The sequence below is a fragment of the Anomaloglossus baeobatrachus genome, chromosome 2 (genome assembly GCF_048569485.1).
Source record: "Anomaloglossus baeobatrachus isolate aAnoBae1 chromosome 2, aAnoBae1.hap1, whole genome shotgun sequence".
Lineage (NCBI taxonomy): Eukaryota > Metazoa > Chordata > Amphibia > Anura > Aromobatidae > Anomaloglossus > Anomaloglossus baeobatrachus.
Window position 1 is genome coordinate 478285990 of NC_134354.1, and position 23213 is coordinate 478309202.

At 43.5% G+C, this 23213-nt stretch overlaps 1 protein-coding gene across 3 annotated transcripts in view; it reads right to left on the reverse strand.

The window, feature by feature from the left end:
- Positions 1-876: 876 nt before the first annotated feature.
- Positions 877-23213, reverse strand: part of TSGA10 (testis specific 10) — a 115499-nt gene continuing 93162 nt past the window's right edge. For all 3 annotated transcript variants that reach the window (XM_075336401.1, XM_075336400.1, XM_075336399.1), the window contains exons 18-20: positions 16529-16633; positions 14392-14538; positions 877-1582 (exon numbers count right to left, since the gene is read on the reverse strand). In XM_075336401.1, the coding sequence (XP_075192516.1) occupies positions 1558-1582; positions 14392-14538; positions 16529-16633 (277 nt within the window). In that variant the 3' untranslated portion in view covers positions 877-1557. The remainder of the gene's footprint in view (positions 1583-14391; positions 14539-16528; positions 16634-23213) is intronic.

The window sequence follows — 23213 nt, forward strand, 5'->3', positions numbered from 1 at the left end:
CACACACACACACACACACACGCACACACACGCACACTCACCTGTCCTGAGCGCCATGGCCCGCTCGGCTCCACCCACTCCGCAAAAAAAAAGCTTTCCGTTGTTTTGTACGATCCGTAGCATCCATTGTGCCATTATATGCAACGCATCCGTTGCATCCGTCACACAACGCAATGCTACGGAAGCTGTCCAACGCAAGTGTGAAAGTAGCCTAAAGTAGATGTGGCTTCCAAACAGAAGCTGCCTGAAGAATGCCGGAATCACTTCTTTTAAAAGAAGTTAAAAGGAATCTGTCAGGTGATTTTCTAGTACAATAATAATGTTATCTTTAAATAGGGCTTAAGCAGCTCTAACAGGATCAGTAAGTTTTATTGCTGTATCTTCTACTGATATCTTGTTGTAAGCTCTGGAGAATTCAGTGTGATTAGCAACTACTCAAATTGTTTAAAAAAACTGAGAGTCCTCAGTGGTTGATACCGTTTAATGGCTAACTGAAAAGCTTGCTATTATTACCATATTTTCAGTTAGCCATTTATCAACCACTGAAGATTGTCAGTTCTTTTAAACAATTTTTTTATATCTACTGACTAACACGGTACAAAGATATATTTTACCTGTAGTAACTAATCAAGCATATGTAGATACAAACTGCATATGCCCTGCTCCCCCCTCCCATCTCTCAGTACTGGCATTAGCGATAGTAAATCTGAACTGAATTTGTACTGCTGCACCCACCCATATTCCCTACCATCTCTCAGCAGTGATCATCAATGCAGTGAAAGGTGGGTGGGAGGGGCAGTGAATATGCAGTTTGTATATGCTTAACTAGTATGCAGGAGACACTGATTTCTAAGGAGCTTACTGCAAGATAACAGGAGAAGCTACAGCAATAAAATTTACTGATCCTAAAAGGTCTGCTTAGTATTGTACTAGAAAATTACCTGACAGATTCCCTTTAAGTGAGATGGAACATATGAACAGCAAATCATTTTGAAATTGCTGTGCATATGTTCATTAATTTTAACATTTGTTGAGTACGTTTTCAGACAGGATCAAGGTTGAATGCTCCTGAAAAAGATGGTGTGTGCACATACACATACTGGAATCCTTTACAGTACAATAGTATTTCACAAATATCTAATGCACTCAATAAAGTATCCCCAAATAAGCATGAATTAATAGGACACAGTAGGTTATTGCAAAAAAAATAAGGATAATGAGATTACCTAATACTTTGGTAGACGACAATGATGCTTTCATGGAAAAATTCATCACACAGTATGTTAATTTATTATATAATTAGGAAGAAGTAGATGTTCTGTATTGTACATAACATATAAAACTATTGAGAAGTAACTGCTTATTTATTATGCAACAGTTCTGTCTTGGTCAAAAGAGAAAGTTACAGACACAAAATGACATTCCAGTATACTGTTACTCATATTTAATGTATTTAATGATGATATGCAAAAAGACACTGGATAAAGAAGATGGATAATGACTTTGAGATGACACTGAAGATAAGTCTTAAAAGATCTTCCATTTTGAATCCACAGTTTAGTAGTCTCTAAATAGAAGACTCCTGCAAAAGAAATCATAGTTTATACACTGAGGAGAGACATAATAGTCAGAAATGTAATACATTTTGTATAGTCATAATTTATATAGTGAGGAAAGGCATAATGTTCAGAAATGTAGTACACACATGTATAGTCATAATTTATATAGTGAGGAAAGGCATAATGTTCAGAAATGTAGTACAGTTATGTACAGTCATAATTTATATAGTGAGGAAAGGCATAGTGTTCAGAAATGTAGTACACACATGTATAGTCATAATTTATATAGTGAGGAAATGATAGTGTTCAGAAATGTAGTACACACATGTATAGTCACAATTTATATAGTGAGGAAAGGCATAGTGTTCAGAAATGTAGTACACACATGTATAGTCATAATTTATATAGTGAGGAAAGGCATAATGTTCAGAAATGTAGTACAGTTACAGTGCCTACAAGTAGTATTCAACCCCCTGCAGATTTAGCAGGTTTGATAAGATGCAAATAAGTTAGAGCCTGCAAACTTCAAACAAGAGCAGGATTTAGTAACAGATGCATAAATCTTACAAACCAACAAGTTATGTTGCTCAGTTAAATTTTAATAAATTTTCAACATAAAAGTGTGGGTCAATTATTATTCAACCCCTAGGTTTAATATTTTGTGGAATAACCCTTGTTTGCAATTACAGCTAATAATCGTCTTTTATAAGACCTGATTAGGCCGGCACAGGTCTCTGGAGTTATCTTGGCCCACTCCTCCATGAAGATCTTCTCCAAGTTATCTAGGTTCTTTGGGTGTCTCATGTGGACTTTAATCTTGAGCTCCTTCCACAAGTTTTCAATTGGGTTAAGGTCAGGAGACTGACTAGGCCACTGCAACACCTTGATTTTTTCCCTCTTGAACCAGGCCTTGGTTTTCTTGGCTGTGTGCTTTGGGTCGTTGTCTTGTTGGAAGATGAAATGACAACCCATCTTAAGATCCTTGATGGAGGAGCGGAGGTTCTTGGCCAAAATCTCCAGGTAGGCCATGCTATCCATCTTCCCATGGATGCGGACCAGATGGCCAGGCCCCTTGGCTGAGAAACAGCCCCACAGCATGATGCTGCCACCACCATGCTTGACTGTAGGGATGGTATTCTTGGGGTCGTATGCAGTGCCATCCAGTCTCCAAACGTCACGTGTGTGGTTGGCACCAAAAATCTCGATCTTGGTCTCATCAGACCAGAGAACCTTGAACCAGTCTGTCTCAGAGTCCTCCAAGTGATCATGAGCAAACTGTAGACGAGCCTTGACATGACGCTTTGAAAGTAAAGGTACCTTACGGGCTCGTCTGGAACGGAGGCCATTGCGGTGGAGTACGTTACTTATGGTATTGACTGAAACCAATGTCCCCACTGCCATGAGATCTTCCCGGAGCTCCTTCCTTGTTGTCCTTGGGTTAGCCTTGACTCTTCGGACAAGCCTGGCCTCGGCACGGGTGGAAACTTTCAAAGGCTGTCCAGGCCGTGGAAGGCTAACAGTAGTTCCATAAGCCTTCCACTTCCGGATGATGCTCCCAACAGTGGAGACAGGTAGGTCCAACTCCTTGGAAAGGGTTTTGTACCCCTTGCCAGCCTTGTGACCCTCCACGATCTTGTCTCTGATGGCCTTGGAATGCTCCTTTGTCTTTCCCATGTTGACCAACTATGAGTGCTGTTCACAAGTTTGGGGAGGGTCTTAATTAGTCAGAAAAGGCTGGAAAAAGAGATAATTAATCCAAACATGTGAAGCTCATTGTTCTTTGTGCCTGAAATACTTCTTAATACTTTAGGGGAACCAAACAGAATTCTGGTGGATTGAGGGGTTGAATAATAAATGACACTCTGAATAAACTTTTCACAATTTAAAAAAAAAAGAAAAAGAAATAACATTCTTTTTTGCTGCAGTGCATTTCACACTTCCAGGCTGATCTACAGTCCAAATGTCACAATGCCAAGTTAATTCTGAATGTGTAAACCTGCTAAATCTGCAGGGGGTTGAATACTACTTGTAGGCACTGTATGTACAGTCATAATTTATATAGTGAGGAAAGGCATAATGTTCAGAAATGTAGTACACTCATGTATAGTTATAATTTATATAGTGAGGAAAGGCATAATGTTCAGAAATGTAGTACACACATGTATAGTCATAATTTATATAGTGGGGAGAGGGATAATGTTAAGAAATGTAGTACACACATGTATAGTCATAATTTATATAGTGAGGAAAGGCATAATGTTCAGAAATGTAGTACACACATGTATAGTCATAATTTATATAGTGAGGAGAGGCATAATGTTCAGAAATGTAGTACAGTTATGTACAGTCATAATTTATATAGTGGGGAGAGGGATAATGTTCAGAAATGTAGTACAGTTATATATTATCATAGTTTATATAGTGAAAATAGAGATAATGGTCATAAATGTAATACAATTATGTATAGTCATAATTTATATAGTGAGGAGAAGCATAATGTTCAGAAATGTAGTACAGTAAGCTGCTTTCACACTACGTTTTTTTTAACATGCATCATGAACGTTTTTTTAACGCAAAAACGGATCCAGTGCAAATGCATTTTCATTTCAATGCATTTGCAATGTACTCGCGTCAACATGTGTTCACATGCGTTTGCGTGCGTTATAGTAAGGATCCAGCGACTTGCAGTTTTTTAACTTTTTTCAAAAACGCTACTTGTAGCGTGTTTGAGCTGCGTCCAAATACTGCAAATCGCTGGATCCCGACTAAACAGCACGCAAACGCATGTGAACGCTGGCATGCTGATAGACAGGATCCTGCTTGCTCTACTGAGCATGCCCAGAAACCAACCTCGCGTGATCAGTCTCTCTCTCTCCCCCTCCCTCTCTCTCCACTCTCCCCCGCCTGAGAGCGGAGGACGCTCGTAACCAAGGAAAACATCGGGTAACCACGGTCTTAGTTACCCGATGTTTATCTTGGTGACATGTGTAGGGAGCAGGCATCCGGCTCCTAGCAGCTGCAGACGCTCGTAACCAATGTAAATATCGGATATTCAAGCAAGTTACCCGATGTTTATCTTGGTTACGTGTGCAGGGAGCAGGCAGCCGGCTCCTAGCAGCTGCAGACGCTCGTAACCAATGTAAATATCGGGTATCCAAGCAAGTTACCCGATGTTTACCTTGGTTACGAGCCTCCGCAGCTGTCAGATGTCGGCTCCCAGTCTTTCACGTTCAGTTCCCCTCACTCCCAATCACATGACTCCAATGCCCGCCCATAAACTTAAAGTGACAGGATCCTGCAAAATAACACGTGTTTGGATGCGTTTTTCTTTGCAAAAACAGGATCCGCTTTTGCAGCAAAAAAAACGTTCATGACGCAAGCTAAAAAAACGTAGTGTGAAAGCAGCCTTACATATTATCATAGTTTACATAGTGAAAATAGACATAATGGTCAGAAATGTGATACAGTTAAGCACATTCATACTTTATACAGTGAAAAGACACATAATGGTCAGAAATGGAATACAATTAGGCATAGTTATTTTATATAGTGAGGAGAGACAATGTTCAGAAATGTAATAGAGGTATGCATAGTATAATAAAACAACATATATGAGTTTGTGATTACTGGTATTTTTTTTTCCGAATTCTACAGCTGCTTGCACAATACACTCGCCAAATATTACAAAGCATGAGCACTCAAGTGTCCACATTATTTAAACAGAGCAGGCATGGTATTTTTATGGTTGAATCAACAATATCTATCCAGCAGACATCTGTAGTGTCACATAGCTAGGATTATGAAACCTGTCTGACTACTGTTTTTTTTCTCAATGGCAGGTGTAGAGGGATGTAGCGTTGTCATCATAATCTAGAAACTATCTTTCGAGCTTGCTAAAGCATTAAAGGCCCTGTCACACACAGATATATCTGTGGCAGATCTGTGGTTGCAGTGAAATTGTGGACAATCAGTGCCAGGTTTGTGGCTGTGTACAAATGGAACAATATGTCCATGATTTCACTGCAACCACAGATCTGCCAAAGATTTATCTCTGTGTGTGACGGGGCCTTTAGAATGGCTAACTGAAAAGATGGCTCAGGTTCTGTTCATATCTATATTGGAAACTTTTTTGAGACTTCTATACAAATTCCATAGTTTTTGAATGAGGAAAAAAAAGCAAAAAGAGGCTTTCATGTGCATTGTCACAGCTGCACTGTTCATGGAAGCCCGGCAGCTGTTAGTAGAGCCTCCACGGACAGGCTTAGCACAAGCCACACCATTTACCAGATTGAAGGGGATGCCCTGGCCTTCAGCTTTTAACGATTGTATAGAAGTCTGGACTTGCACAGGGACTACTGGGCTGGAGCCACAGAGTCAACTGTTGACTAGTGGAGCAATCTTGTGGCAAGAAAGGTCATCACGCAGAGTCGATAGAGAGGAGTCACGTCATGAACAAAATCAGAAATGAGCAGATGATTAAAATACGATCAGAAAACAGGATAAATCACGATGACACAACAGGAGCAAGGAATAGAAATATAGACCAGGCAATCTGAACTTATTAACTGGAAGTGGAAGTCAGAGGTTCAGGGGTTTAAATAGCAGACAGCCCTACCCAAGGGCTCTCACGAAGTAGTAATCAAAACTAGACTAGGATTAACCCCATAGCTCCCTGAGTTAGCAGCACCAAAAGTCCCCGGAATAAAACAGGAATGATGCTGTCATGCATTGCCCACAATAAAGGTGCCACCCAGTGGCCAAAGCGGAAACAGAGGGGACAGGAACTGGCACAGATGTTACATGCATTTACTGTATCCTGTCAGTATGTGTCAATCATCTAGTAGTTATATTTTCTATAGGCTTACTGCTAGGATATATTATTTCAGGTCAAGCTCAGTTCATTATAGCTCTCTCAATACTGGATCTCATTGATGGTACATGGACCTAGATTATGGGATTTCACTCAGCTTGTCATCACAGCACAATCTATAATGACGGGTAATGAAGACATAGGCAGACAAATGTCAGAATGTGCAGAGACAGCTTGTAACGTTTTACTCTATAGGACGGCTCTACAGGAAACAGTAGCAGGACAATTGTCTCTTATTCTATTCACAGTCGAAGTCCCTAACAAAGAGTAGAGCTCAAGTGATGCTCCATCAGCACACTGCTGTGAAACGCATTAGCCTAGGCTGATATCATAATACAGCCAGTGTCCACAGCTCATAGATCAACCACGCTCTATTAAAAAAAGCATACAATATTAATGAAGAAGTAACATAAGTATAATGGAAGTATGTCACATCTACAAGCAATACAAATGACAAAAAGATGCAACATTGGCAGGTTTTGGAATGTATATAAAATGGCACGTGCTATTAGGCTAAATTTTAGACTTATCCAGATATAATCGCGGTAATAACACCAGTATTTGTTAGGCTATGTGCGCACGTTGTGTACAGTCACTGCAGAAATTTCTGCAGCGATCTGAAGAGCACACGTGCGCTTCAAATCGCTGCAGAAAATGTCCGTAGTGAAAAAAAAAAAGCCGATTCCATGCACTCTGACTGCAGCTCCTCCCATAGACAGAGCGGGGGCTGCAGGCAAAGCGCACGGAAGAAGTGACATGTCACTTCTTAGAATGCGCGCTTCGGGCAGCAGCCGAAGCGCTGCGCTCTAAGACGCCACGTGCGCACGGCCCCTGCACAATCTCCATAGATTATGCAGGGGACGCAGGACGCATGCAGTTACGCTGCGCTACAAAGCGCAGCGTAACTGCATGTAATTACGCAACGTGCGCACATAGCCTTAGGAACATTAGTGGAGACTTGTGATACTGAGATGGGGACAGCACAATCCATCATGTATCAATAACTCAACTACAAGATAAAAAATGTAGGCGAATATATGTCTTGCAGGCATGGCACATGTCTTAAAGGGTTGTCCAGGACTTTAACATTGTTGGCTTATGCTTTGGATAGGTCATCTATGTATGATCAGTATGGGCACAACACACAACTCCCCAACCGATCAGCTGTTCCCGAAACCAGCGGAGCTACACAGCACAGCTCCATCATTGGAATAGTGGCTACAGCCAGGTACTGCACATTTGCCCCCCTATTAATTTGAATAGGGGAGGATATGCGGTATCTAGCTGAGGTCACTTGTATATTTGAGGAGCAGCTCCGTAAATATGCAGTTCCAGCTTACGGCAGTAACAGGAGACGCTGATCTGCAGGGTACCGGTTGTTGCACGCCCACCGATCAGACATTGATGGGCTATCCCAAAAATAGGCCATCAATGTTAAAGTCCCAGATAACCCCTATAAAGCTGCTGATGCATTGTGTTCTGTTTTAATTATTTTTATGATATATTGGTTACAGTGATCTGCATTTTGTTTTCTCTTTAGGACACAATTCAGCTTTTGCTGTAGTATTAACATCATTGTCTCCTGCCCTCTCCACTCAGAAGAAACATCTGTCAATTATTGGGGCCACGACAGACACTACTGTATAACAGTAGTTTTCATATGGTCATAATTTACAAGATAGACAAAGAATTGTGTAGAAGCAATGTATTAGTATTGAAAGGAAATAAAAAAAACTAAGCTTGTGATCCAACATGTTTCTTTTTAATTATTTGTATTCATGTATCAATTCTCTTTGTATATACAGTGCCTTAAAAAAGTATTCATACGCCATGAACTTCTCCACATTTTTTCACGTTACATCCACAAACGTAAATGCATTTTATTAGGATTTTTGGTGATATACGAACACAAAATAGCAAGTATTTATGAAGTGTAAAGGAAATGATACATGGTTTTCCAAATACTTTTAAAAATATAAATCTGAAAATTGTGATATACATTTGTATTCATCTCCCTGTAGTCTGACACCCCTAAATAAAATCCTGAGTGACCAATTGCCCCGAGAAGTCACTTAAATAGTAAATTGAGTCCATCTGTGAGTAATATATTCTCAATATAACGACAACTGTTCTGTGAAGACGTCAGATCCCTAATATCCCTAACTCCTTCAATAATGTTTGAGAACATTAGGGATCAAACATCATCATGAACATGAAGGAATACATCGGACAGGTTGAGCTAAGTGTCATTCATTGTGCTCTGATTCTCTTGCATATGAGTATCAGATCACAGGTGCGGAGAAGATGGAGAGATTAATCGCTCCATCCTCTTCATTGCCTGTCTTGGTGTATATCAACCTGTATTTGGATGTCATCTGAGTTCAGTCTGATGTTTTGTATGCACCCATTGACTTAAACAGGTGTGCTCTGTTCGAGATGCGCTGTTCGAGATGTGCTGTTAATCGCAGGATGCAGAGAATTGACATGAGAACATGAATGCTAGTTGTCACTGCTCCATAGTATAACATTGGAGCTAGTGCTATCCAATGAAATATCAGACAGCACTAGTCTGAGTTATACATAAAGATGAGCGAACCCTAAGGCCTGCAACACACATCCGTGCCGCCAGTACGTGTTTGGGATTTTTGACACGTACCGGCGGCACGAACACACGTGCACCAATGTTATCCTATGGTAACAGGCACACACGTAAAGCCACATGGAACATGTGTCCGTGTGGTTTGTACGTGTGTGCGTTTTTTAACACGGATGACATGTCCGCGTTTCACCGGCATCACGCAGACACAGACCCGCTAAAGTCAATGGGTCCGTGTCTCCACGTACATGACACAGACGTGTGTTTTCCGTACGGTCCGTGTGTTTGTTGTTTTTTTTTATAAATGGTGAAACGGCTCAAGACACACGGACTGCACACGGACATGACGTATCTCACGCATACACGGACTTTCAACACGCACGCACAACAAGCATACGCCATCACACTGATGTCACACGTACCGGAGAAACGGACATCCAAAAAGGAACACGGACTTGAAAAACGGACCGCGAGACACGCACGTGTTTTTTGCGGAGGTGTGTTTCAGACCTTAGACATATGCTCCACAAATCTGGTCTTTATGGAAGAGTGGCAAGAAGAAAGCAATTTTTTTAAAGCAAACCATAAGAAGTCCTGTTTGCAGTTTGCAAAAGACCATATAAGGGACACAGCTATCACGTGGAAGAAGAAGCTCTGGTCAGATGAGACAAAAGAAGAACTTTAGGGGCTAAATGCAAAACGCCGTGTGACGGAAAAACTAACACTGCACATCACCCTGAAAACATCATGACCACTGTCAAATATGGTGGTGGCAGTATCATGCTGTGGGATTACTTTTCTTCAGCAGGGACAGGGGAGTTAGTCACAGTTGATGGGAAAATGGATACAGGTATATCCTAGAGGAAATCTGTTAGAGGCTGCAGAAGACTTGAGACTGGGGCGTAGGTTCAGCTGCCAGCAGAACAATAACCCTAAACATATTGCCAGAGCTGGAATGGAATGGTTTAGATCAAAACATATTCATGTGTGTGTGAATGGCCCAGTCAAAGTCCAGACCTAAATTCTATTGCGAATTTTTCACAAGTCTTGAAAATTGCTGTTCACAGATGGTCTCCTTCAAGTCTCACTGAGCCACAGCTATTTTGAAAGAAAGAATTGGCAAAAATTTCAGACTCTATATGTGCAAAGCTGGTGGAGACATAGACCAAAAGCTGTAGCAATTGCAGGTAAAGGTGGTCCTACAAAGTATTGACTCATGGGGGCTAAATAAAATGTGTCATACATAGTATTCAGATTTATATTTTACAAATATTTAGTAAACCATGCATCATTTCCTTTACACTTCACAAGTACTTGCTACTTACTGTTTGTATATCACATAAAATCCCAATAAAATACATTTACGTTTGTGAGTGTAACGAGGAAAAAATGTGAAAAAGTTCAAGGGGTATGAATACTTTTTCAAGGCACTGTATGTTTGCCATATTTACACACGTGAATGGTCCATGTGAGAACTTTCTTGGTCTGGTCTTGACACAGATGAAGTGTGAATGAATTAAAAGTAAACACTTACAGTCCAGAGATTGAAACAAAACCGGATCTATTTGTATATAAAAAGAAGCCACTGAGTAATCCAGGAAGGCTTACTTCTGATTTCACACATAGGTTGCAGAACGAGTCCCTTAGTATCACCCGATACACTGCCTAAGGAATTCTCAACCAAAATAATAAAAAGCTTTTCCTCTACAAAACCATTGTGTGAAGTGTCATGAGTTGCTCTGCAAAGCACCATCCATTTCCTTTCTTTAACAAGACGGATACTTAAAGTGTGTTTTTGGGAAAGTTAGGTTTACCCTACACAAAAGAAAAATTCAGGAAAAGGAAAGAAAAAAAAGTCCTTATATCTTTCCATTTTGTAGCCTGCATTTTATTTTAAGTTGCAATTTTTTATAACTTTTTTTCTTTACTATGAATATAGAGGGGCAAATGGTTAATTCACATGGAAAACAGAGAAGAAAAGATTGTAAATATGGAATCATTTCAATTATTAAAGTCTGCAGAAAAAAACTGCAATATATGGGGCATCTGTTGATTAAAGGGAACCTGCCACCAGTTTTTTCACTATGAAACCAAAAGTGTCATCTTCTGCAGCTCTTGGGCTGCATTCTATGAAGGTGCATCTTGTGCCCTGACTCACCTTACAGACCCCGAATATAACTTTATAAAACCTGACCATTAGGTATGCTAATGACCTTTCGGGCTCAAATGGGCGTGCTCATTTTTGTTTCTTGTCTCTCCTTGTGGCCTTCTTCGCCATCCTCCTTTCATGATTGACATGATGACGCTGCCGTTATCATGCACGCTGCTCGGCCAAATCTTGCGTCTGTGCAGTCATTCCTCCGGCTTGCGCAGGCGCATTCGCCCTCGCGTGAGTCGGTGCGGTGTTTGCACATGCGCAAGATTATGGTCGGCAATGTGCATGACGTCCCCTGCGTCATCCTCGTACCCGACCATAATCTCGCGCATGTGCAAACACTGCACTGGCTTGCGCGAGCTGAGCCTGCGCAAGTCGGGGGAATGACTGCACAGACGCGAGATTTGGCTGAGCAGCGTGCTTGATGACGGCGGCGTCATCACGTCAATCATGAAAGGAGGATGGCGAACAAGGCCACAAGGAGGGAGGACAGGAGCAGAAAATGAGCACACCCATCTGAGCCCCACAGATCATTAACATACCTAACGGTCAGGTTTTATAAGGTTATATTCGGGGTCTGCAAGGGGAGTCAGGGCACAAGGTACACCTTCATAGAATGCAGCCCAGGAGGTGACACTTTTGGTTTCATAGTGAAAAAACTGGTAACAGGTTCTCTTTAAAGTGTAAGTACTATTTTGGAAATGTTTTTAACTATTATAGTGTTTCTGACCAATGGAGCGGCGTACACCACCACAATTGAACAGTGTTTTGACCAATTAGTGGGGTCTCAGGACCCGGACCACTACTGATCAAACACAGTGCAGTGACTATAATATAGAAAAACTTTAAAAAAAACCCCTAATAGTTATAATATAAGATTATTGTTACGGTTGCTGTGGCACTGGAGTCTATGTCCAGATTTCTTGCTACTGCACATGTGCAAGCGCTGGAGACTAAAGGCTACTTTACACACTGCGATATCGGTCCCGATATCGCTAGTGTGGGTAGCCGCCCCCATCTGTTGCGCGACACGGGCAAATCGCTGCCCGTGCCGCACAACATTGCCCAGACCGGTCACACATACATACCTGTCCGGCGACGTCGCTGTGACGGGCGAACCGCCTCCTTTCTAAGGGGGCGGTCCGTGCGGCGTCACAGCGACGTCACTGAACCGCCGCCCAATAGCAGTGGAGGGGCGGAGATGAGCGGGACGTAACATCCTGCCCACCTCCTTCCTTCCTCATAGCGGCCGGGAGGCAGGTAAGGGGAGCTTCCTCGTTCCTGCGGCGTCACACGCAGCGATGTGTGCTGCCGCAGGAACGAGGAACAACCTCGTTACTGCTGCAGTAACGAGATTTGAGAATGGACCCCCGTGTCGCCGATTAGCGATTTTGCACGTTTTTGCAACGATGCAAAATCGCTTATCGGTGTTACACGCAACGGCATCGCTAATGCGGCCGGATGTGCGTCACGAATTCCGTGACCCCAACGAGTTCGCATTAGCGATGTCGCAGCGTGTAAAGCCCGCTTAAGTCCTATCTTGGAGCCATTGCACATGTGCGGGTGACATCATCGCTGACACGAGGTCACATGTCTCTGACACCTTCTATGCCGATTGGCCGCTGGTCATGTGCTTGTGACACGTGGTCACATGTCTCTGACGCCTTCTATGCCGATTGGTCGCTGGTCATGTGCTTGTGACGCTTTGCTCGGTGATAGGCCAGCGTGACGTCATTCCTGTCGTTCTGGCAGCGGATTGGCTCTGGTGTCCTCCATCTTGGATGAGGCACAGAGTCTATATAAGACCCTGACGCACGCCGCATGGCGCTCAGTCCTCTTGGTTCATGCATGAGAGTAGACGCTCTGTGCACGTTCCTCTAGGCATCTCTCGGTCTATGCTAGGTGAGCGCTACCGGCAGGGTAGCGTTCTTATACCTTACAGCTTCGGCTGCAGTCCGTATCCTTACCTCTTAGGGGAGCGGACATAGGCAGGTGTCTGAGGCACATGGTCTGGCTGGGCCTTGTGATTCTACTCGTAGGTGGACGTTGCCGCTAGGGTAACGTTCCTTTTACTGCGTCTGGCAGTTGTTCGTATCCTCGCACACTAGGGGAGCAAACAGAGGTAGGAGCTTTGTGCGGCTTATGCTGCTGTCCATCTCTTTTGCACCACTAGAAGAGCGGACCTAGGCAGGTGCCATATCTAGTGGTTCGTGTCCTCGCACACTAGTGGAGCGAACGCAGGTAGGAGCTTTGTGCGGCTTACGCTGCTGTCTGTCTCTTTTGCACCACTAGAAGAGCGGACCTAGGCAGGTGCCATATCTAGTGGTTTGTGTCCTCGCACACTAGTGGAGCGAACGCAGGTAGGAGCTTTGTGCGGCTTACGCTGCTGTCCGTCTCCTGGCACCACTAGAGGAACGGACCTAGGTAGGTGCCATTTCACACTCACTGCTTTTGTCTCTGTGATCATTAACAGAGACCATTCCACACACCCTACAAGTAAGGGAGGAATTGCCTTATTTACTAATTATATTCCTCTGTGAGTTTAACAGAGGTATAGCACTCTGCCATAGTCTGCAGCAGAGTCTTTGCACGGTGGACCCTGACTGTCTGATATTCCTTTAGGTTTTATTATCAGACAGCCCCCCGTAACAATTATGCAGCATCACCATCAAATCTTAGAAATTTTAGTTTTTGGGGTTTTTTTGCAAATGTCACATGTAAGCAATTTCCCTATCAGTGTCTACAGTAGAGCTTTTATATAGAATTTACACATTCTTCTTTTCCCAAAATATACTGTCACTTTTTAAATAAAATTCCACAGGGTAAAATCTACATAAAAATGTAAAAACCTTTTTGCAGGGAGATGACAATGATTAATGAGTTGTCATTACTACATACAGTGTTACCTAACAGCTTAAAGGAATATTCCCAGCTTATAAGTGATGGCATATCCGCACTTCAGAAAGGCCTCTGTATCGGCCGATAAAGGGAAAATAATTTCCAATAAAAAATAATGTCACATGCACTTTTTATTTTAAATGCTGGAAAACTTTTTTTTTTGGTAATCTACTTTGAAATGGAATCGTTACCAATTTTCTGTGCTGATGCTGTCTCAATGATGCCTAAGATGCTCTTTATATTTATGTTGTGATACATGGTTAAAAGTAGAGGTACAAGGACATCACTCTCTATATATATATTTGTCTCTCACCTCTCTGTCGACTTTTCTGGAGATCTGGAACGGCGCTCGGGAGAACGGAAAGAACTCTCTGGTGAGAGTCTGGAAGGACTCGGAGTTCTTCTAAAGATAGAGGTTGGCTGAAAATTCTGGCGTCTGAGCTCTTTGACAGCAAACTCTCTATAGGTGAGTATTAACAGTTAATAAGGACAATTAACATAAGCTATATATCATTTTTTGGGTTAAATCCAAGCAGGATAGATTATATACATACTGTGTATTACTATGTAAAACAATCAGAGTCAAAACAACTAGAAAAGACAAGTCTTACATGGCGTATTTTGGGGGATCATATATATATATATATATATATATATATATATATATATATGAGATGTTGGGGAACCTAGGTGCAGCATCACTTATTGAGAGAGTTGCTGAATTAGGCTAACCTGAAGTCAAAATTTAGACTGTTTTTTTGAAGTGTATCTCTGAGACTAACTAAGATTTAAAGAGGTTGGCCAAGATTAGAAAAACAGGGCTACTTTATAAAAAAAAAAAAAAGAAGAGTGTCGTATCTGTTTACAGGATGTGTGTAGTTTTGTAGCTCAGTTCTATTCACTCCAATAGGGCTGAGCTACAATACCATATATAACCAGTAGACAGGTGTAGTGTTGCTTTTGAAAGAAAGCAGACATTTTTTTTAATCCTCAAAAAAACTCTGATAAATGAGGGCCCAATAGGACATGGCAATACAAAAGTGTATAATAATCTAAGTAGTCCTTTATATCTAAAAGCTTTGTAAACGCATCCCAGCGCCAATAAGTCTGGCTTCTTCAGCTCACCCCGAACTTAATGACACTTTTCCATGTACACAGTATACATACTTCGAACAAAAAAATGTTCACAAAGAGAAGACTGGCAATAAGTTTGGGGTAAATAAAATAAGACATATGTTCATATGCTCCTTCTTTGTATCTGGCCAACGTGCAGAAGATCTTTTACCCTTAGGGTATGTGCACACTGCATCTTTAAGACACTGGCACACCCAAAAACGTTATCCTAGATGAAGCCACTTTAGGAAACCGTTGGTGTTCTTTTTCCTGAAGGGGATTTGCTTGTGGTTATGACATCTTTGTGGCGGCTCTGCCGCTCTCAGTCTTTTTCCCGAAGCGGCTATGCTGGTGGTTATGACGTCATCTCTGTGGCGGCTCTGCCACCGGCAGTCTTTCTCCTAAAGTGGCTTTGCTGGCAGTTTTTATCTCGACTTTGTGGTAGTTCCATGACTGGCATGTTATTTTCTATTATTTAAACTGTAGCTAGCAAGCGGCTTCCCATCATAAGCTGCCGGAAAAACAAGAGTGCATTTAACTGCTTCGCGTTATTTGAACCCTGAAGCTGTTAAAGGTAATCTGTCAGCAGGTTTTTCCTACCTCTTTTGAGAGCAGCATAAAGGTGGGAAGGACATTCTGAATCTGTTGATGTATCACTTAGCCTTAGTTATATAGCTGTGCCCAGGGAGCTGTCCCACCAGGCTCTCAATAGAGATCATACATTGACATTGATGTGTCATTCACAGGAGGGGGCATGCCAGACTGCATTGACAGAAAGACCTAGAAATGATAATGACCAAGTGATAAAGACTTTAGCTTAAGTAAACAACAGCATGGAGCCTGATAAGTTGATTTTTGTTTTTTAACCCCTACAGCATGCTGGCTTCAGCTTACAAAGCAAAAACCTGCTGACAGATTCCCTTTAAAAGACTGAAAATGTACACGACAATGTCGTTTTTACATTGCTGTGCATCATGTTTCTTTTTTTGGGTACTCATGCAGGGCCTTTTTAGGTGGAATCTGTCTGAAAAAAAGATGTGTGCACATCCCTTAATCAGTGCAACAAATAATATACAACTGTATACCATTGAGTACAGCCACTTCTTCCATACCATGGAAAGCAATGGTGAGAGATCCGTTTTGAAATAGACAATGGTGCCATGGATCATTGACAAGAAAGATCACTAAATGCTGAAATGCTGCATAATGGATGTAAAATATGTATTTTCACTAAAGCTTTCCTTAAAAGTGTATATTTTTATTTTCTCTTTTTTATAAGTAAGGGATTTGAGAGCCATGTCTTTGTTAATATAGTCTACATGTGCACATACACTTGCCTTTCAAATCGTTCTGTTGATAGCTGTCTTTTTGTAATTTCCAGCTCGGCCTCTTGTTGAGCGATCTTGTTTCTCAGTTGTCCTGATTCTCGGTTCTGAGTTCCTCTATATATCGAAAGAGCATTTTATAAAGAGAATAAAGATCATGCTAAGGTAGCTTTAGAAGTTTAATTCCTTTTTTAGTTTAGTTATTCTTTGTAAAAATGATTTATACTCTATAAAAATGTATTCAACATAAATTTAACTGTGATACTAAACATGAAGCTTAAAATTAAACATTTTTAAATAATCATTAAAGGAGTTGTACAAAGGATACTAGGGGTCTGACCGCTGAGACCCCAATGAGCCTCAGAAAGGGGCTTTGAAGTTCTCTGTCTAAATAGAGAGGAAGTTGAGCATGCGCCAATCTGCTCTCTGTTTATTTTCTATGAGACTACTGTAGATAAGCAAATACAGTGCCCAGCTACTCCTAGTAGTCCCATAGGGAATGGGATTGGCAGGAGTCCCAGTGGTCGAACCCTCAGTGATTGGAAAGTTATCCCATATTCAATGAATAGAGACTAAATGGGTTGTCCACTACTAGGACAACACCTTCTGATTCCACATGTTTCCCCCAGATAAAATAATAAAGCCTACACTCCCCTCTGTGGCCGGCACAATGCTACGTAATGCAAGCCCCACGTCTAATCAGTGCCGACTTCTGCCTCCCCGCCTTCGGACACCGAAGCAATCAACAGAAAGTGAGTGACAGCCACAATGGCACTCATTTCCTGTTGATTAACTCGTTTTGCTGAAGGTGGGGAGACAGAAATCAGGGCTCATTAGATGCGGGGCTTGCGTGACGTGACAATGTCACATGAGCCGCGGGAACGTGAGTACCAACACCGCTAGAACAGCGTCGGACGTGGAGGTGAGTATAGGCTTTTTAACTTTACCGAGTGGAAATCATAAGGAGTTGTCCTAGTAGTGGACAACCCCTTTAATAGCCATACTTAATCCAATCATATTCATTCTAACTTTTTTTTCCATTTCATTCTTGTTTCTGAATTACTCAAATGGAACATTTACTCCTGCTTCATAATTTGTATACTTTAAAATTTAAAGGGGTTCTCAACTTATGACACTCACTGGTGTGAGTAGGATTTTAGACAATTAACTGATCACAAAGTGTCTCCCTGCAGATAAATAAAGCAATGCACGGTGCCATTGGCTATCTAATGCAGGACAGGGTATGAGCTCCAGAGCAAGAAAGACTGTTTAGAACTACTCTCCACTCCGGCCAAGTCAAAAGGATGAAAAACAAAGATTTTCAGAGACTGCAGTGCTCAGGCTGGTAGCCACATATTGCTGGCTGCCGGCCTTCTAATTTCTTCTTCTCTATTCTTCACTATTGATCGCTGCAGCACATGCAATGAAGGATTACACCCTAACGCTTGTGAGTGGCACCATCAGGACATACGTACTGTGCGGATTTAGTGCACAATGCGCTCCTATCACATCAGATGAAGATCACAGCAGCAGCCCCAATATCTTCTGTGATGTATATATTGCACCCCCAATGTCTACTATGATGTATCATACTCTAGCCCGAATGTCTTCTGAAATGTATATACAGCAGTCTCGGTGTCTCCTATGTGATGTGTACAGCAGTCTCGGTGTCTCCTATGTGATATATAAACAGCAGTCTCGGTGTCTCCTATGTAACATATATACAGCAGTCTCTATGTCTAGTATGTGATGTATATACTGCAGACCGCCCACTGTTTGAGTTCTTTAAATGTAATGTGGGCAATGATGAATTTTCCACTGTGAGAAGACATATAGTGTAATATAATGTGTTGAGCAAAACTTACTGCTGTTAGTTCTTTACAAAAGCTATAATCACAAAGAGTCGTCTGCGCTGCAGGCAGTCGCAAATCAGTTACGAGTGGCAACATCATACCACCTAACATCACATATCTCATCGAAAAGAAGCAGCACCAGCCATAACATTAGGGGTGAGTTAATTAAAGGGGTTGTCCGACATAAACTCAAAAATTTTTGGTAAGCTAATCTGTTCTGTATTGTCATATAAAACACCCCTACATTGTTATTTTTTGTTTTCTAACTTTTGTTCCTTTTGAATTCACCCTTTATTCTCTGCAGCTCTTTGTTTACATTCAGCTCTAGCAAACATGATAACGTCCTGTGCAAAACCTCCCAGTCACAGCTGGCACCGCCCGGCCCCAGTGTCCAACCCCGCCCCAGTGTCCAGCCCAGCCCCAGTGTCCAGCCCCGCCCCCTGCCCGCCCTCTGCACACACATTCCCTGTCAATATTCTTCCCCAGCACCTGACATGTTATCACTACAGCATTGCAAATAACAGCCCCACATCGGGCTCTGCACCACACACCCCATCGGGCTCTGCACCCCACAGCACATCGGGCTCTGCACCCCACACCACATCGGGCTCTGCACCACACATGCACATCGAGCTCTGCACCGCACACGCACATCGGGCTCTGCACCCCACACGCACATAGGGCTCTGCACCGCATACGCACATAGGGCTCTGTACCGCACACACATATGGCTCTGCACATCACACACATATATGGCTATGCACCGCACAAACACACACATATGGCTCTGCACTGCACGCACACATGGCGCTCTGTACCGACCACCCCTACCCCCATAGGGAACACATGTAGGGAGTACATACTCACCCGTCCTCGGTCCCCACCGCTCCTGCACGTTCGCACGCTGTCTGTGCTCTGGACATATCAGCACAGTAGTGATGTCACCGCTGTGCTGAAGAGAGCACAGACAGCGGGGCAGTGATGAGAACCAGCACTCCTTCTCATCAGCGCTTTCAAATGTACCGGCATCTGTGATCTGTGATGCCGGTACATTTGAATGTGTGATCCTGAGCAGGGGCCCGCTGCTGGCGCTGACACCACGGCAGCCGCCGCCAGGCCCCTCCCCCAGGTCACAGACCCCACAGAAGTGCAGGGGGAGGTTGTGGGCAGAGTACGGGGTACGGGGGAATGTGTGGGAGGGTGCAGGGAAGGGTGGCGAGGCTCATCGCACTGTAGCCGCCCAGCAGGGAGGCGACATGCTGTTCCAGATTTGCATGTCAACATGGTCCTGCCCATGTTGACATGAAATGACCGGAAGCAGCAAAATCGCGGCAGGAGCGGTCACATGACCACTCTGAGCTGGGGGAGAGGGGCTGACAGCAGGGCAGGTAAGTGCTCTCTATCTACTTACCTGCCCCAATGTAGCCCAATAGGGAAATAAAAAAAAATGTCAAAATAAGCCGGATAACCCCTTTAAATGTTTGACCACATATAGCAGGACAACTTTCAAAAAGAATAATTTTTTCTGGCCCCCAAGTGAGATTATTATAAATAATCAAATGGTCCTGGGCAGAAAAAAGTTTTCTCACCCTTGCCTAATGAAGTTAATAGGACCCCGCTATCAGAACTAGGCTAAGATACTCACCCAAAGAAGGCTTTGGTATGGAGGAATTATGCCTACAATTGGTACAAGACTTGTTTTACTAGGCTTTTACTACCACTGCACACCCACAGTCCAGTTCACTTATCTTAACCCACTTGGAGAACCGAACAGGAAGTGTTTGGTGCTGCAGTCTTGCAATGAGGTGAGTGTATACTGTGACGACATGGACTCTGTCAGTGCCTAGCATGGGTTAAGTTTCTTAAAATTCAGCCAGACATGATGATAGTTTGTTTATAAACGGGGGATAAGCCCATCATTGTTTCTACAAGACTCATAGGAGTCTAGTGTTAAAGTTCTTGTTGAGTCATGTAATTGCCTTGGCCAGTGAAGGTCAGATACCAAGATAAATCAATTAGGCCAACCTCCCATTGTATTACTATGTGTATTGCTAGATGTGATATAACTTAGCTGTCTCTCCCTCGTCTCTGCCAGAGACCATTACTACTAGGGATATTTTGTATACAGCTTGAAATCTAGCCAATAAGAGCCCAGTCTTATCCACCAATCGTGAAGACTCCAATGGTCTGAATGGAGAGCTCACAGGTATAAGAAGGAGGATTGTCCATTGCCCAGTTAGACTCTTGCTACATGATACCAGTCTAGGATCTGCGGATCCGGTTGGCAAGCCATAACAGAAACTGGATTATACTACTACATGGACTTCAGCATCGAATGCAAGGATTCGGCTGAGATATCAAGGACTACCTAAGGAAGGAATCCAGCTTGGGACAATCCAGTCACCTGACTACAAGCTTTGCGGCCCTCAGCCAGCTTCCTAAATCTGTCATTATTCCATTCTTGGTGGGTGCCTGCCGAAAGCGGGGTGCTGCTGGTTTGGATTAAGTAGCCCTGGAAGCTCTGAGGCACGGACATTCCAATCCCTGGTGAGCCTGCGGAAGGGTGAGAAACTGTTGCCGGTTACATTCTGTAGTTTTGCTGGTTATGTGCCATATGTCGTTACTTGTTTGGGGATCTGTTGTGAACACTTTTGGACTGGCTTCCGGTTTGGGGCTCCCTCTTGTGGCCAGTGCTGGTAGTAGAGTTGGTCTGCTTAACAGAAGCCAGACAGCTGATGATGATTGGAAATCAGGCTGCTCAGACTGGGTCTATATAACTGAGTAGTGTTCTCTTGGTCTGGGCCGGTGATCAATGTTGTCTCCTGTGGTGCTGTGGACATTCTGGAGCGTGCCCTATCTTCTGTTTCCACCTGAACTTCTTACAGATAAGTTTTGTGTTTATACCTCTTGCTGGTTTGTTTCCATTTTTCTTGTTGTTTTTATTTTTGTGGTACTAAAGGGTGCTTTACACCCTGCGACATCGCTAACGATATATCGTCGGGGTCACGGTGTTTGTGACGCACATCCGGCGTCGTTAGCGACATCGCAGCATGTAACACCTCTGAGCGACCTAAAATGATTGCAAAAGAGGTAAAAATCGTTGGTATTGGAGAGGTCGCTCCAACACCAAAAATCGTTGACAGGTAAGTAGCGAGGTTGTTTGTCGTTCCTGCGGCAGCACACATCGCTATGTGTGGCACCGCAGGAACGAGTAAACTCACCATACCTGCGTCCTGCCGGCAATGAGGATGGAAGGAGGTGGGCGGGATGTTTGGCCCGCTCATCTCCGCCCCTCCTCTGCTATTGGGTGGCTACTTAGTGACGTCGCTATGACGCCGCTCACAGCGACGTCGCTAGGCAGGTAAGTAGTGTGACGGGTGTAACCGATGTTGTGCGCCACGGGCAGGGATTTGCCCGTGTCGCACAACCGACGGGGGCGGGTACGCTTGCTAGCGATATCAGTACTGATATCGCAGCATGTAAAGTACCCTTTAGGCTTGTTTCCTGGTTTTTGTGTGGAGTTCTGGGTGGAGTTGGATTATTCCCTGCTGGCAATGTTTGTGTACCCAGCTCCATATTTTGCAATGTATTTTTGTCTTGTCATGCTTGGTATTAATTTCAGTCCTTCCTGTATATTAGTGTTTTGCTTGGATACCAGTAACACCAGAGTAGATATAGTGGGGGAAAGATCCTCATTTCAGGTGTGTTGGTTTTTTGTTAGGGTTTTGTGCGGCTGCAGACAGTGCTCTTTTCTGTCCTTTCCTATATAGATAGTTTGGGCCTCATCTTTGCTGAATCTGTTCTCTACCTGTGAACTGTGTTTCATCTTGTCTCACTGGCTTTACATGTTTGGGGGATACCTATAATCTTTGGGGAACTGCTCCGAGGCAGATTATCTTTCCTTGTTTTTCTTACTTTAGGAATAATTAGCTCTCCAGCTGTGTCGAGGCGACTAAAGCTGGTGTCACACACAGCGACAACGACAACGACGTCGCTGCTACGTCACCATTTTCTGTGACGTTGCAGCGACGTCCCGTCGCTGTCGCTGTGTGTGACATCCAGCAACAACCTGGCCCCTGCTGTGAGGTCGCCGGTCGTTGCTGAATGTCCAGCTTCATTTTTTGGTCGTCACTCTCACGCTGTGACACACACATCGCTGTGTGTGACAGCGAGAGAGCGACGAAATGAAGCGAGCAGGGAGCAGGAGCCGGCGTCTAGCAGCTGCGGAAAGCTGTAACCACTGTAAACATCGGGTTACCAAGGGAAGACCTTTCCCTGGTTACCCGATATTTACCTTCGTTACCAGCCTCCGCCCTTGCTGCCAGCGCCGGCTCCTGCTCTGTGCACATGTGGCTGCAGTACACATCGGGTAATTAACCCGATGTATACTGTAGCAAGGAGAGCAAGGAGCCAGCGCTAAGCAGTGTGCGCGGTTCCCTGCTCTCTGCACTGTGACATGTAGCTGCAGCACACATCGGGTTAATTAACCCGATGTGTACTGTACCTAGGAGAGCAAGGAGCCAGCGCTAAGCGCGGCTCCCTGCTCTCTGCACATGTAGCACAGCGACGTTATGATCGCTGCTTCTGCTGTGTTTGACAGCTAAGCAGCGATCATAACAGCGACTTACAAGGTCGCTGTTACGTCACCGAAAATGGTGACGTAACAACGACGTCGTTGTCGCTGTCGCTTAGTGTGAACCCAGCTTAAGTCATCGTAGGCAAGTCCCACGGCTACTTCTAGTTGTGTTGTCAATTAGAGGTCTGCAGCCTGCTGAGGTTCCAACCACTATGGTGATTCTCTGGTTCCTAGTTTTTACCCCTTGTGATCCTCCTCTGTCACTGAA